The sequence below is a fragment of the Choristoneura fumiferana genome, chromosome Z (assembly GCF_025370935.1).
Source record: "Choristoneura fumiferana chromosome Z, NRCan_CFum_1, whole genome shotgun sequence".
In the NCBI taxonomy this organism is placed as follows: domain Eukaryota; kingdom Metazoa; phylum Arthropoda; class Insecta; order Lepidoptera; family Tortricidae; genus Choristoneura; species Choristoneura fumiferana.
The window spans coordinates 40,141,507-40,158,597 of NC_133472.1; the positions used below are offsets into that span (position 1 = coordinate 40,141,507).

At 37.9% G+C, this 17,091-nt stretch overlaps 1 protein-coding gene across 2 annotated transcripts in view; it reads left to right on the top strand.

Annotated features, from left to right (window-relative positions):
- The first annotated feature begins 315 nt into the window (after positions 1–315).
- The window catches only part of rno (PHD finger protein rhinoceros), a 43,146-nt gene continuing 26,370 nt past the window's right edge, over positions 316–17,091 (top strand). The window contains exons 1-4 of one of the 2 annotated variants that reach the window (XM_074099946.1): positions 316–602; positions 1,425–1,744; positions 12,683–12,877; positions 13,800–14,016. In XM_074099946.1, coding sequence (XP_073956047.1) covers positions 1,569–1,744; positions 12,683–12,877; positions 13,800–14,016 — 588 coding nt within the window. In that variant the 5' untranslated portion in view covers positions 316–602; positions 1,425–1,568. Of the gene's footprint in view, positions 603–770; positions 823–1,424; positions 1,745–12,682; positions 12,878–13,799; positions 14,017–17,091 lie in introns of those variants that run through there. The other variant, XM_074099956.1, reaches the window with a different exon arrangement.

Consider the following 17,091-nt stretch of genomic DNA (forward strand, 5'->3'; position numbering starts at 1 on the left):
AATGTATAGCAAGCTTTATTTAACTGTTCCAGTTCACAGCAAATAAATCTGTCCTTGCCATCATAGAAAAAAACGATCAGCACATTCCAATTTCTGTGAAATTAAATAATCACTTCTTTTAAAATTGTAATAAAACAAACTATATTTCAATAATTGTTATTCACCTATATTGTTGTTTTAAAAAATGAATATGTATCACTTAATGGCAAAATTTCTGAACTAAACGCTGTTTTTTCATTATGGCAACTTGCATTTTTTTAACACATTAGCGCCAACTAGTGGCTAATTTCCGTAACTTCTTATTGATATCTCTTGCTCTAAGTTCATGTTGTAATTACTCTCGCTAAAATTTGTGCTATTTGCTGACAAACCCGATGTTTATTGAATATGTGCTCGTGTTTGGTTTGTTTTCTGTTGTAACGTAGTGAAAATCTTGTCTCAATGTATAAGTTATGCGGCAAGTTCCTCTCAAAACCAATGACATTAGATGAACTCGATGTGCGTTTTGGCCATTTTACTTGGCTTGCGTTGGTGATTCGTACATAGTCACGTGACCAAAGAGGTTTTTGGATCAATGGCGCCAAATGTCTATTATAGAAAATGTACGTAAAATTACACGTTATTACAGCATATTAAGTTGATATCGAGGAATGTACAATCGATTTGCACCATGTATCATATATATTCATATGGAATCATGACCAACAGTGATGCGTAGGACCAGTCACGTCAATCAGGCTACAAAACAGTGCTGCTATCTATGTTGTCAATTTTGTTATGTAGACTATCTAATGGAGACTGGCCGTGGGATAAATATTTACGGTTAATATAAGCTTAGAATGGCGTTTGTGGGTTTTGTTGTTGGTGTATGCAAGTGTGTTTGACATGTTGGGTCGTACTGCGCATGATTTGCGGGCTCGGGTGGCCCACGGCGCTTCGCCCAGTGTTTACCGAGCCCTGCAGTCGCCGCGGACCCGCCATATACCTCCCGTGCAATATCAAACGTCAAACCTTATTGTTGTTCATTTTCATCCGATTTCCATGTGGAAATCCGCTAAGGCGATAACTTTTACACGTTCACAAAATATCCTCGATGCTAAATGTCTGTCGTGATATTTCAATGCCTTGACGCGACTGCCTTTAATTGGTATTGTAATATTTTGTTTCATTATGTAGTTCAAGCATTTAATCTCAAAAAACGTAATGTTGTGCTGTTTTATCGTCCCTCCGCGTCTTGAGTCGTGTTTAGAGAATGGGAATCGTGAAAAATAACCAGTACAAAGTGGCATTGTTTTGTTGTGTGATGCATTGTGCAGTGTGAGCTGTCAGATCTGTCATTCAAGTGTTCATGCTCAATGATGGAAATCACAAGTGTACTTGTGTGTGACTAGACTTGTGTAGCAATATTGTGTTTTTTCTTCCAGGTTGCATCCCCTGTTGTTGTGCACTGTCCAACTAAAATGCCATCATGTAGAGAACGATGTGACATTCTATACAATGCTACTCCCTCGCTCCAAGTGTAAAGCAGCTGGTTCGTGAACATGTAGGTTGTTAATGTTGGAAGCAAGATGTCTCTGAGAGGCACAAAGAGGGCTTCAGGGGTGCGCGGGGAGGAGGCCGGAGCGTCCAAGCGCCGCAGGATGGAGCCCGAGGACGCTCTGTGGCAACTCCGCCCTGCGAGTGACCTCAAGAGGTCATCAATATATAATAGAAGTGCCTCTGAGGCACCGGCAGAACTTTTCAGGTTTGTGATCATTTTACATTTTAATTAAACACAGTCATTGGGTTATTTAATCTGCATTTGACTTAAAGCAGGAATAATGCTGGCAAAATTGTCTATTGTGTAAAAATATCTTATAAAATATCTAATACAAGGCAAAACTAAGGATGTTACCTTTATATTTGTTCAAAGAAATTATTTGCTTAAGAGCTTTAGGGTACGTTTCACCATTCATTGATAAATTTCAAGTGACAAATGTATTTTAAACAAACGGGACAGTATCACAAATATCTGTAACATGAAATTTATCAAGAATTTAGTAGCAATAGTAGTGAAACAGGGGCTTAAAGATTCAGTCTGTTCTTGCATTCTTATTTATGTTTTGATTCATCCTCATAACTACATATTATTAGTTGACATTTTGAGGTTATGTCATCATATAAATATTAACATTTTTGATTGCCAAAGTTGTAACTCTTGCATAAGTAATAAGTATTTGCAATTAGAATTAGAACCTAATTGTTCGAAGCAATATTCATAACCTGATACTACTGCTGCTTTGCTTTTTTTAAACAGCGCTGCTACTAAGTCCTCTTCATCAATTTAGCAGTTAAAGTACCGTTTCAGTTTAAAATTTTGAACTGCAAATGATTCTCTAATTACATGCTAAAAATTAACTAAATTTCGCAACTGTTAAACTTTGGTGCATGAGAAGTTGTTTATTTAGTACCGTAAAACACTCGTCTTATTAAAAACAATTGTCTGTCAAATGAAGGTACAGCCTGAAAATAGTTTATTACCTACATATTAGCGAATAGGGATAAACAATTCTCAAACATCATCATCATCATCATCATCAAATTAATATTGATTTTAAACAAATGTGAAAACTTGTGAGCTGAATGCTGTCATGGTAGATCTGATATTGACTGTACTTAAAATACTATTATTTTTGTGTAACAAAAAACAGTATTGTTCCATTTAGGACTCCAAATTCTTTCAAGTGGCAACCTTAGTGTATATTTCCCAGATTGATTTCCCAGATATATTTTGTGTATATCATGTATACACTAGATATGTATATGGACAATTTCTCCACTAATTGGAAAATCATTGTCCTTGGCCTTTTTTTGAAAAACATGATCAAATAAATGTCAAAGAAAAATGTTTTTAAACTTGTCTAATATTATACCAAAAATAAAACTACCTATTTAATTTAAATTTTACAAACACCCCAAAAACCAGTCCCCTGACATATCCCCAACCCAGAATTTGATAAGTATCAGATAATATTAGCCATGTTTTACTATTTAGCATGATTTCTCTATTGAACTTAAAAAGATGATTACACCATTGATGACAATAAAGTAGTATTTCAATAAATATGCATGTAATTATTATTAACTTTTAATCAAACATTGTCCCAAGAGTACAAAAATGTACCCTGTTGCCTGATTGGTGGATGCGATGGTAGATGGTGCAAAACCATTTTTACTGTTCAATTCATCATAATTCAAATTGAAAGTTGGCAGCTGTTCAAATTTTCCAATTAGTGGAGAAATACCCATATGTGTGTGTAATGTGTAATGCAAACGGACAAGGCCACAGTTCCTGCCATAATGTGATTTGTGATATATGCAATAAATCTGCAACATAATATACAAAAGTGTGAGATTGATGGTGGTTTGTTGACATTAAAGCCACTTTAGGTTGTATACAGTGCCCAGTAATAGAGTGAAATGGCGACAGTTGGAAGAGGCTTTTGTTAACGTGTCTCAGGCACACAGGAAATCTATGCATAAAACTAATATTGTACAGATAATGTGTACAGATGTACTACCTGAGACTGTTGAGACTAGAATGCTGGCATGGGAACCAGGGTCTAAAAATGACATTTTTAAAATCTTAGTAGCTTAACTTCATCAATATTTGTTTTCTCTGTTTTCTACTGTTTTTTTACTCAAATGCACTGTTTAGGAGAATAGATATGTGTTTATTGCTCTGGTAGCCAAAAAACATATATTGTTATATGATATTTTTTTGTATTGATACATGATAATAATAAAAAAAAATGACAAAACAGGTTTAAAGGTGAAATTTAATCTCAACTACTATTACATTATCTTGATCTTAATTTAATTATATACCACATTCAACATCTAATGCTTTGTATAAAGTAACATTTTGTTTATTTTTAGCATCACTTGTAAGCAACTAAAACAATTTAATATAAACACTTCCAAAGGGCTGATTGATTTGAAAATTGGTCCTTGACAGAGCTCTGATGGCAATGCCTTTATCAAGTACAGTCAACAAAGGGAGTAATAAAAATGCAAATTAGCACAAAAAATTTTGAGATACTATTTACATTTATTATAATAATAATAAATATTTATTCAGGGTCTATAGATTGTTAATAATACATAATCTTCTTTAAAAGGGTTAGTAACACAAAGAAATAAATAATCAAAGAAAGAAAGAAATAAATTATAGAACAGTCATATGTCAAATACCTCAAAGCAGCCTGGATGCTCAAGATAATAGAACACGCACTAAAGTGCTTGTCAATAGAGCTGTGTTCAAATATTTCTGACCATGCTTACACATATACAAATAGAGTTTAAAAATCTAAGCATTCAATACATTGTCCATATATAAATGGTAGTGTAAAGTTTATCTGTGTAAAACTTGATCCTTAACATTTTAATAGCACACAATTGATCAGTTGATGTTCAAAAAGTTTCTAATTAGACCAGGCGTGGGAAAGTAGTTGAAGGCATTTATGATTTCTAAAGTTTAGGGGGATCATTGGAAGTTTCTCTAAAAGCAGACCGTAGCAGACACAAAATTTATGGATCTGAAAAAAAGGTACCTCAAATAAGTGGTCCAATGCTGCAGTTCTTCTTCCATTTCTAAGGAAGTGCACCCGTAAGATTCTGATTGCAAATTCCTAGTCTCATCATAGTAATAGTACATTGTGTCTAAGGGCGGTAAATAAGGAATTACGAACGAGAGTCTATTAGAAGCCCGAAGTCGAAGACTGAGGGCTTTAATGAGTCGATGTTCATAATTCTAGCACCGCCCGTGCAACACACAATGTTTTTCATCACATTTGCGAGTAAAATTGTATATTTGTAAAAGAAAAACTAATATTTTTTCAAAAATTGCCGATACCGCTGGCTGCACTCTTGGCAGCGCCAGCTCCCGGGCCCTCAAATGTATGCAGTAATAGCCAATTTTGTATGGAGAGTGGGCCAAATTTTGTGCCGCTGAGTATATCTTGGTCTGTATCTTTAATATTAATTATTGAATTCAGGGCTGGTAAAAACTTATGGGTATAAAACCTAAGAAAAGCCCCTTATGTATGTAGTAGTAATGTGTGTGCATAAACAAGTTGACACTCTAAATTAGAAAAATGACAAGTTTCTTATCAATTCTGTGCACTACTACAAGCATAATATGCTTATAGGGCCTTTCTTATTTTGTCTACCTATACATACATTCCGGATTTAGCGAGTGGGCCTCCATCTCAGCCTCTACCTACATTTATAACTTCATTACTTACATATATAACTAAAATCACTTTTGGAGTTATTTATACCACTGTGTAGCATAGACTGCATAGAATGTTTCAACCATTCTGGATGACATGGTATGGTTTTTTTTTGAGATATCGCCTTTTTCTTTAAGAGGACAGGACACTATATTACCTATGCGTTTGATATGGTATGGTCAACAGCAGAAGTGGATGAACGGTTATGTTGCTTCAATTTATCTATTCGCCTTTATTACCTTAGCAGTAGAGTTGTGTGTGTATCATTTTATACACCGTAAAGCGTTTGAAGATTTTTTGTGTGAATTTGATATTAAGTAATTAACGGGAACTGGTTAAGACTTTAATAAAAGTCAAGTAGAGTTTTAACCAGTGGTCTAACGTTTAACTTGGGCCACCGTGTGATGAAACAAGTGGTGAAAACGGTTGTGATTCCGAGTGTTTTAGACAATAAGGCCTAAACTCTCGTAACTCTTCTAGTTGTTTTGTATCTTAATTTTGTTTCATGTTGTTTTGTTGCATAGAGAACAACAGATGTATGTTTAAACATTTTTATGTTGGTCCCATATTTCCAATAAGCTGCCATGCGAATGATTTTATGCAAGCAATGCCAAATTATTTTGAATTCTGTCCGATATAATATTAGTTTCAAAGCAAGTATTTCTTTTTCTTTAAATTCAAATTGCACAGCACTAGCGAATTTTATTTTATTTGTGTTTATATTATATTCTACTGGTGGTAATACTGTTAATAAATTTCGATAAAGATTATGTAATAGTTAAAACAAAGATTTCTTTCACACAGATGAATGAATGTAACCCTGTATGTATGTTTTGCTTTGTGGGCGAAACTGACTTTATTTGTGAACACTCATTTGATATTGGGCCAATGTCTGCCAACTTAATGGTTAGTAAACGTCAGAGTGAGATGGAAATACATGGTGTTCACTCTGACCTATAGATAATGCCGTCTCTAATTTGATAGTACATATTATTTTTAATTTGGCAGTGTTACCACTGGTGCGAACGGGCTAAAGAGCTAGGTAGACTTAGATATTTGATGGCAGTCAGAGACATCCATTAACTTTAGTGTGTTGTATAATTTTTGAATTTATTTTACACACTTTGAACTCATCTAGGGATCAAATTAGAGAATCGAAAGTTTGTGAGTGTGTTTGTTATTGCATCACGCTGTAACATCAGAACTAATTAATTAGTAAACAACTAGATTTGAAAAGAGAAAGTTTTAAAGGAAATAATTTTTACAAGCTTTTTTTGCTACCTGTACCTGCATTGTCACCCAAACAACATTATTCATACCAAATTTCAAGTTGATCCGATCTCTAGAAATGGGGAAACTCAAGTAGCAAAATTTGTAATGAACAAACATACAAATATTAGAAGTAAAACCATGTTAAAATCTAGTTTTCATGGCTAAATTAAATATATTTGTCTTGCAATGAGTAATGGTGTCGCCTAAGGGAAACCACACAATTTCCCCTAGAAAGTCCTCATGATGGTTCACTACTGATCCCTAACAGATGGCCACAACCACTCTGCCAAGAGTGTAGGGACTTAGAATAAGACCAAATTCTTGTATATATGCACGTCAAAACGCTGAATAGAGATGATTTTAGATAGAATTTTTTTTTATGCGTGAGTGGCGCCATCTCTTGAGAGACAACGGGCAACGTTCAGTCGCCCAGGAACTTTAGTTCTTTAATGATTTGATCCTTAGAAATGTTTTGAGCTGTGTATGATAAGGCTTATGCGTCTCGTAATAAAGACTTATTTTATTTATAATTATGAATACATGCATACATACTACATTTGAAGGGTCTACCGAAAGAACGAGTCTAGTCACCACCTAAGCAACTTTTTGAGTTATAGTGGTTTGAAAGTTGGTCATCACTAGAGAGCGGATTTGTAGTAACGATTATAAGGTTAATATAGATATGACTAGTGTGATTGATTAGACAGATAGATAGAAAAAAGATGTTGTTTATTGGTCTTACAGTTATCTAATTACTTACTTACCGCCATGCAATCTTATAGATAATTAAAATCAATAAAGATCCTATTTATTACGCACCTTTTTGATAAAAATAAATACTTACATGTACTAGTCTTATCCATATTAAACTTGTAATCGCTACTTCAAATCCGCTCTCTAGTCATCACAAACAATTAATATGGTTCCCATTAAAAAAAAATAAAAAAACATTTTATATTGTATTCAGATTATTTAATTCAATGGTTAAGTCATAGTTCTTTGCGAGCTATAAGATTAAAATCTTAATTTTAAAAAAGGCGACTGACTAGGCATGTTCTTTCTGTGGACCCTTCATTTATTATTTAAGGTTGATTGGGAAAATGTCAGATCTGTTATCTTATGTTTCGCACTTTCGAATTTGAGTTACCACATTGTTTTATGTCGGCCATGTTAGGGTATTTTTGAACTCTCAACCGTACTAATAAAAAATTCAAATATTAGAATTAAAAGTTTGTCACTTTTCATAGTCAGCTAGCTTTTACTTGAAGCAACCGAACCGATTCTTACAATTCTTTCAAGAATAAATATCTACAATATCTTTGATTAACTTGCTACTTTTAGGGGCTGTTTCACCATCCATTGATTAGTGTTAAGTGGCGGTTAGGTGTGATGCCGTCTCTATTTGTTTTGTTCAAATAGACGGAGACGGCATCACATTTAACCGATGGTTAACGCTAATCAATGGATGGTGAAACAGCCCCTTAATCCGGGAAAGAGATAAGCCTCCGTTGTATGCTGACGAAGTTGAACATAATTTTTTATAAAAGCCTTTTTTTGCTGACTGTATATTTTGTTGACTGTACTTGCGTTGTCATCTACGTTTCCGTATTAAATTCGACATCGATGCCGTTAACCATTGAAGAGTCCGGCCTTCAGAGACAATCTTGGCTGGACCACCAGGATTTCACTACCAGATTACCGTACTGTCACTGAACTCGCATAAATATACCGAGTTTCAGCTCAATCGGACGCCAGGAAGTGGTCGCAAAATGGTTTGCAAATTTTGAAACCACAACACCGATTTACATATTAAAATTGCAAGTTAAAGAAACTTAAAAGAATCTACGCCATTAAGCGATGAAATTAATTACCGTCAATCACTTTAACGTCATGTTTGAAAAGCCATACGTAATTGTGTAACGACTGAAAGCGACAAAGTACAGAAATGATAACTTATTTATGACGTTGACTTTACTAATAAGTAATAATTATCCCCAGGATTTAAAGCGATATGTTGCAATCGCAAATTGTCAGATGCATTTCCAATAAAATTGATTGACATTTTGCCCCAACCCGGCTTTTAACTGCATAAAGGGATTTGCATAAAGGGATTTTACATATTGAACTTTTTGAAATGTCCGCTTGCGAATGTAATTTGATTTTCGAGTGCTTTGGGTCATTTTGGTTATTGATCCTTTCCAGTAATTCTGGTACCTATAGACAATTTTGCTCAGTTCCTTTTTTAATGGTCTGCAAATATGCCGATGGTTACATCGAATGGGGACTAGTGACTAGTACCACTACCTTGAGTTTACAGTGACCGTACTCGATAGAGACGGCGTAAATTATTTGTATGGAGAATTGTACAGCGCCCCTACAAATAATTTACGCCGTCGCTATCGAGTACGGTCACTGTAAACTCATGGTAGTGGTACTGAGGCAGTATTGCCTTACGTTTCTGCAGGGCTATTACGAAACTCGATGTTCGTATCGTACCGTCCCTCTCGCTCTCGTATTAAATAGTATAAGTGTCAGAGGGACCGCACGACACGAACTTCGAGTTTCGAGTTTCGTAGTAGCACTGCTGACGCTCGCGATCGTCATTTGATTACGATCGTGAGTATCAGAAACGTTAAGGCGCGGCCACATGCAAATCGCTCGACGCTCGTTTCCAACGTCAAATCTGGTCACGTGACATATATAACGTTAAAACTGAAAATGTTGAGCTTTATCGTTGAAAAAAAAACTCTTCAATTTCGGCAAAACACTTATTTTTTCTCATTCACTCCAATTTAATTTATTTGTACCACTGCCACGACCACGACTGCTACTAAATGAGATTAAGAAATCAGCTTCCAATACCAAGATCATTCATCATTCCTGCAAGAAGCTATCTTGTCGCTGCTGCTCGACGCGGCGACTTGACGCTACTTTTTTGAGTCGCGGGAAATTCAAAAACACATTCAAAATGGGGTCACGTGACCAGATTTATCGCTGCAAACGAGCGACGAGCGACTGCATGTGGCAGCGCCTTTAGACAATACGGTCTTTTACATAATTTCTAAGTTTTTCATACAAAAAAGTGTCAATTATGTAGAATTGTAGCACTTGTAACTTTATTAAATAGGGGCTTGAGGCCGTATTGTCTAACGCGCTGACGTTCGCGATCAAATTCACCATCTCTTTCTAACATTGTCTTCTACTGTGTGAGAGAAGTGGTGCAAACGATTGAGATCCCAAGGTGTTAGACAGTAAGGCCACTGTTAGGCTGCATTACCACCAGAGATGTGCGAGGATGTGTTGCGAGAAGTTTGTTTGTCATGAACCAATCGCTTTTTTTACCTATCCTCGCTCCGCCAAGCTGTTTCCACTAGAGATTTGCTGAGCGAGGCGAGGATGGGTAAATGACGTTTCTATTTGTCCATGACATGAAAGGCTCGCACATCGCGCAGGTGGAAACGCAGCCTTATGCGAGCAGCTGGATGCGTTCGTTTGCATCGATTTCGTATCGGTGTCGGGCCGTTGACGTTTTTTCAATCGGAGGTATTTGAGACAACGAACGCTGAGAAGCTATGAATAAAACATTGAATGATTAACTGACTATTTGAATTGTGGTGAGATGTCCAGATAAAGCAAAGCAATGTAGCCGCTATTGATCGAAGTAGATAATTAGGGTTCTTTACACCACGCTTAGTTTATGCCCTATTACAACATTGTCCCTTATTTTCAGTACTACACAGTGGATTGAAATGTTACCAAACTTTTGATGTGATTTAAGATGTTTTTTCCCTCGACTCCTAACTTCAAACGCAGGTATAATACTTGCTGTTTTTTGAACAGTTGGAATTCAGATTGTAGCTGAACGAATTTTAGGTTGAATCTCGGATGAGATGAGATGTAGTCGTATTGAGGCTGCATGGTTGTTATGACGTTCTGTTTCAATTAAAATATTGATGGAAGATGCCTCATACATAGGGCCTGGTGTTGCTATGCATCAACAAGCCTATGGACTGTTATTTGCTTATTTAGGGACTGTTTCACCATCCATTAAATGTGATGCCGTCTCTGTTTGTTTTGTTCGAATAGACGGAGACAGCATCACATTTAACCGTCAGTTAACACTAATCAATGGCTGGTGAAACAGCCCCTTAGTGTCAAATACCCTTTTATCACTAACCAGGACTTTAAATAGTTCACTTGAGGTACGCTTCCATGGAAGTCGACCAATCGCGTTAGTCGAATCCACGTTACCGGGGGAGAGGTGGTCGTTGATTTCAACCAATAGAACTAGACTGCACTTCCATGGATGCGTACCCATAAGTTCAAAGAGAGAATGTTGGATTGATAAATTATTTTCACAGGACCATTTTTTTATAGTAGCTTATTTTCACATCGCGGCTTTTCACAATCGCAAATTTAATTGTTCTTGTCCTTTATAGTGATTTTTCATACCGTGTATTTTTTTTTTGCATATTTTACCAGTATTCGCTAAATAAATAAGTTCGCTACTATGAAAAAATGCTTTTGTGAAAATAATCTATCAATCTAATGATACTTTGAAAACACGGGATATTGGCATGTTGACATAAATTACTTTTGAAGGCTTTCGCTTGTCCAATAAGAGGTTTCAATTCGACATAAACTATTCCTATCTAAAAATAAACGAATGCTGAATACGTACAAAAATCTCAAAGATCCGTTAATTTTGTGTCTTTAATTAACACAAATAATCGTACAGACCCTAACTATGTATAACCTCTAGCCGAATCTAGTTTACGACATTACTCTCGAATCCTCGATCCCCCAAACCCACGAGTCTCAGGTCTCCACTTCATCTTAATTTGGTTGTGAATTTACTGCGCCGACAGCCGTATGTTCTACGCGTTATATCACCTGCCGTTTGAATGACTCAATCGCGATATCGCGACTGTCGGATTATCCTAAACATTACAGCGTATCGTGCCATGATCGTAATAGGAACGTGTCAGACGAAGTGTCAAATGGAATGTCAAACGCATACATGACGCGCGACGGCGACGGTTGGTCACGAAACGTGCTAGTGGGCGGAGCCTCATACTTTTCGATACAAACACTATATTTCACACCTCTCCTTCAGAAAAGTAACTTTTCCTCCCTGACGAGAGGGAGCAAAGTGCGACTTTTCTGTTCAAGGCTTTTCTAATTGTTTTATTGCAAATGCCATTTTTTGAAGTTGATATTTGTAAAGCCGCGCCATTTTATATGCTGGTTGTTCTTTAATAATATTTAGATATTTTTTTCTTCAAGTTTCTTAATGCTCGATGTGAAAAGTTGTATGAGCCACTCGGGAGCAAAATTATTTTCATCTTGGGCGCTAATACTTGAATCCCTCGTTACGCTTAGGATTCTACTTTAGAATCCCTCGCTACGCTCAGGATTCTATTGCAGAATCCTTCGCTACATTCTGGATTCAATTTAAGCCCTCGCCGTAAATACACCATTTTGCTCCCTTGTGACACAAATAACTATTTCACTTCTCATGCTCGTAAAGTTCCTGTTTATATATAATGACTTCTTATGCTCTAGTGCATAAAGTAAAATCTTCGTCTAACACCAAGGTAATCAGCAGGGCTAATCGCTCTCATGTTAAATAGTATAAGTGTCAGAGGGACCGCACGACACGAACTTCGAGTTTCGAGTTTCGTAGTAGCCCTGCAGGTGGTAACGGCCACAAACAAAAAAGTTTCTTCCCATTATTTTTTAATAAAACTTAAAATCAATATAGATAACTGTATAATAATGCATGAAAAATAAAAGGTACATAGTAAGTGAACAATTATTTCCACTGTTCCTATTTAATTTCCTCGCAATCTAAGTGAAAAGCAGTGTGTAAAACGCGAGCATTAAACCCATTTTTCCCTCGACGTGTCTATCCACCCTTGCCGTACCGGCTCGGGTGGCTATATGAACGTCTTGGGTAAAATGGCTCGTTTTATGCTCTTGTTGTACAATCTACTATTTGAATGACACGTTGCTGTTACGGTCATGGTATGATACGGTGCAATGCGTAGAGATTCAAAGGTTTTTAAGATGGGATAGGATCTTACATTTTCGATAAAAAAAAATATAATTCTAATAGCAATCCATCCGGTTTTCAGGAAGGACCTTATCAGCGCCATGAAGCTGCCGGATTCAGAGCCGTTGACGGCGTCCGAGTACTGGGTGATTACGGACACTTGGAAGCAGGACTGGGAGCGGGGGGTGCAGGTGCCCGTCAACCCGGACTCGCTGCCTGCGCCCAAGGTCCGGATCACCGAGAATCCGAAGCCGCCAGACTTCCAGGAGTTCAAACTGTGAGTTGTAAAGAAGGATATTCTTCTTCTTAGTCGTACATGACGGAGTGATAGTGTTAATGGATTGTCTTGTAGATTGGTTACGGCTTTTTAGAGACTTCTCCATCTCTCTCTCTCTATTTAAGTAAGGGAACACTTTGTGGAAGATTAAACGGAGTCTGTCACTCTTCCCTGTACCACAAAGCGCACCAAAGAGCAATAGACTGAGCGCCAAAAAATCTGCCCCCCAAATGTATGTGACAGGTAATTTTGTATAAAGAGTGGGGCAAGTTTTATGTCGCTGAGTATATTTTGGTGAATCGACTTTTTAGTGTGTTGTTCTGTCCCGTAACTCAAGAGACATCAGTGATACACTTTGTTGGAAAAAAAATATATACTTAATAGCATGCTTCAGAGATGAGCCATGAAGGAATTGCCTTAAATTGCCACAATTCCTAATAAACTTTTAGTGGTTTTGTATCCCAAAAAATCATGATTTTAATATAAGTAACTCAGGAGACGTTGCCATGGCAACAAGGTAGACTAAAAAGCCGATTGACCCATTTATTTGGTTTCATCAGTACCAGCACCAATATCTGTCAATCAGTTGGGAGTGACAAAAAAACTGCAGGTGTATTTTTCCACCGAAAAAACCCCTAGCTGTTTCAGATTTAATAAAAAAAGTCTGGAGTTCCAACAAAATAACTGATAGCAGCCATTTGAGTTGGCTGTATACGGTTTGTGCCAACATTTCCATGGCTATTTTCATTTTATTAAAAGTTTGCGACTCGACAATAATAAATTATTGTCGAGCTAGCGCGCCTGCAATGTTTTTAACTTTTTAATTTCTCGCTGACCATATACTATGCACTTAGCATTCTGATATATAAGGAATAATGTAGACTTACGGACATTTTTGAGTAAAGGCTCCTTCCTTCCGCAGGCCTAAAGACAAGTACATACACTTGAACCGCGACGCGACGTACTCCCCCGACAAGCACCTGATAACGACGACGCTGGCTCGCGCCGAAGCCGCCTGCGCGTACGACCTTGACGCCACCGACACTGCGTGGCTGAAGCTGTTGAATGCTGAGCGCGCTAGGGCAGGCGTGGGCGCCGTTACCGAGGACCAGCTCGAGAAAGTTATCGAGGAACTGGAGGTTAGTACTTAACCTCCTAACTCCTCGCGTGAACAATACAACAGTAAGAACAACTTAAGATTGGTTTTTGGAGTGTTTTTGTATTTTTTATTTCAATTCCAAATTTTATTACTTGTACGGTTTCGCTGCTTAAGTGACTAAATAAGAAACAAACAAGCTGAGATATGTGGTGCATAGGGAAAATTCGTGTCTGTACTCCTGTCCAGTGGTGGTGTAGCGGTATAGCACGCAGCACGGAATGCTGAGGCCCTGGGTCCGATTCCCAGCGCTGGTCTCTTTTTCTGGTTTTTCTGTGTATCTATGTTTCATTTTGTATTTTCGAGTAAGAACAACTGCCGAATGTACAGTTCAGACACTTTCTAAAGCAGCGTTTCCACCAATAATGTGCGAGTACCGATAGTTCTTAGACATGTCTCATAAAAATGGGTTAAGCCGTTTTTGAGATATCGAACTTTGAAGTGACAAAGGAGGCTTCCAACTTCTTGTTGGTAAGGTTATCCATCAGATGTCTCGCAGGCTCGTTTTCCACTCTATTAACCCGGTAAAAGACCACTGCCGCACAAACTCAACTCATACTTTTGGTTGAGTAGTCAACTACGTAATCCACCCCAAATGGTCACTAGTGGACAATGTGGTGTCAATGAGTGGGCAATGCGTAGTAAACTGTGTCAGCTCGTCTTCATATTATTATAGTTCTTGGTTGAATATGGCGGGTTGCCCGCCATCCGCAAGCGCCTAGTCGCCGCGGGACCGACGTATGGCTACGCGTGGTAAATGGGTGCGAGTTGACCTTAAGTGGAGACGCGTAGTCGACGTGTAGAACACGCGTCGTATACTACCTTTACAAAATGAAAATTGCACTGTTAGGAAATACGACATAAGATAAGGAGTCGAGAGGCTGTTGAGCTGTTAAAGTGTGCGAAGACCTGACTATGGATGATGTCGCTTCGATCCTTTATAGAAGCGTGAAATCCCGCCGACTTAAGCCAGGAATACACTAGGGGATAAATGTCTCACGACATGTGCCGGCGACATGTCCAGCGAAGCCGGTCGATTTCGCCTGACACCCGACGTCGTTAGATAGACGTGTCGCGCGACGTTGCCAGGCATGTCAAGCGAAGTCCGGCAAGGTCGCGCCACTTCACCCGAGTCGCTGGCTGCACACGTCGCATGACATTTGACCCATAGTGTATCCCTGGCTTTATGTACCGTGAACAAGGGAAATTGCCGTCACTATTGATTGTTATAAGACAGAAATAAATAAAATATTTATTCATGACGTTTCAAAATAAAATATCTATGTAAATAAAATATCAGCATACTGTCAGCCTTGGTCTTCCTTTAAGATCATCAAGTCATCATACTTACATGAAAACAAAGTGGTACCAACTCAATTTAAAGCATTAGGGTGCGGCCACATGCAGTCGCTCGTCGCTCGTTTGCAGCGCTAAATCTGGTCACGTGACCCAATTTTGAATGTGATTTTGAATTTCCCGCGACTCGAAAAGTAGCGTCAAGTCGCCGCGTCGAGCAGCAGCGACAAGATGGCTGCCTGCAGGAATGATCTTGGTCTTGGAAGCTGATTTCATAATCTCATTTAGTAACAGTCGTGCCAGTGGTACAAATAAAAGAAATTGGAGTGAATGACAAAAAAAAACAGGGTTTTTTGCCGAAATTGAAGAGCTCAACATTTTCAGCTTTAAGTGGCTTTATCGCTATATGTCACGTGACCAGATTTGACGTTGGAAACGAGCGTCGAGCGATTTGCATGTGGCCGCGCCTTTCACTGTCTGCATTTTTCTCCAACTTACGACAGGAATTTTTCTTCGAACTTCGTTCAGTTCCTGAAAAGCATATTATTATTATAACCTTCTAAATACTTAACTTCCGCCCAGTACTTTAATTGCAGCGTTCATAGTGAGAAACCTTGGAACTGCCGCAGCTTTTAGCACTAGATGGCTAGATGCGTTAAAAGTGAAGATGTAATCTGTAAAGAAATAAAAGCGAAAAAGGGATCGCAGCTGTTTCCTTATAGGGACTAACTGCACGTTCATAATAAGTTAATAACGTAACGTTCGTATCAGTGCTTCTCAACAGTTTTTTTGACCAGGGACTACTTTGATTTAACTGTTATTAGCAGGGACCATTAGATTAAAAATAAACTAATTATCTGATCGATCAAACATGTAGGTAATATAAGACACTAGCTTTTACCCGCGGCTCCGCCCGCGTGGTATTCGGTTTTCGCGCGCTGTTCCCTCGGGAACTGCATTTTTCCGGGATAAAAAGTAGCCTATGTCACTCTCGGGCCCATAAACTATCTCTATGCCAAAAATCACGTCGATCCGTCGCTCATTTATGGTGTGAAAGACGGACAAACACACAAACACAAATATTAAGTATAGATTACATTTGTCAACATTGTTTTAATTGAAGATAATAATTAACAGACTTCAATAAAGAGGAAGTTATATTGTTCCTTGATGAGAATACTTTCAATAAGGTCCCGTTGTCACCAAGTCAGGATCTGATCAGTGGATCCTTAGAAAATTGAGGGAACTCTTCTAATATTGTAAGGACACCTAAGATACATTTGCTCTCAGAAATCACCATTTGGTGAAGTGGAACTGATGAGGAAGGAAGACAAGAAAAAATTAAGGCCCAACGCTTTATAAACAACAAATTAAAAAAAAATAGCACTCATTAAGTGTCATTGAAAAAAAAAGGTGGCGTTTTTTTTGATAGGTTAGGTACTCAATACTCCTCATTTGTTGATTCCGTTTTAGATTATTGTGAACAGCACTATCCGCCTCGGCCGGAACTACAATTGCCTACTTGCAAGCCTGACCGTTAATGTACTATTATGTATTTCTAAGCTAAGTGGACTGGGTAATAATTAATTAATTAGCGTTCAAAACACAAAAAAATCTGCCGCAGTCGGAACACTTTTTTGCCAATAACTTGATATTATTCTAGATAAAATAGTTTTGAAGGTTCATCGGGAGCCTGCGGGTAACGTATTTCGAAAGCGGGTCAGTCGGCCGGTCGATGTAGGTCGATATAATCCCGCTTAGG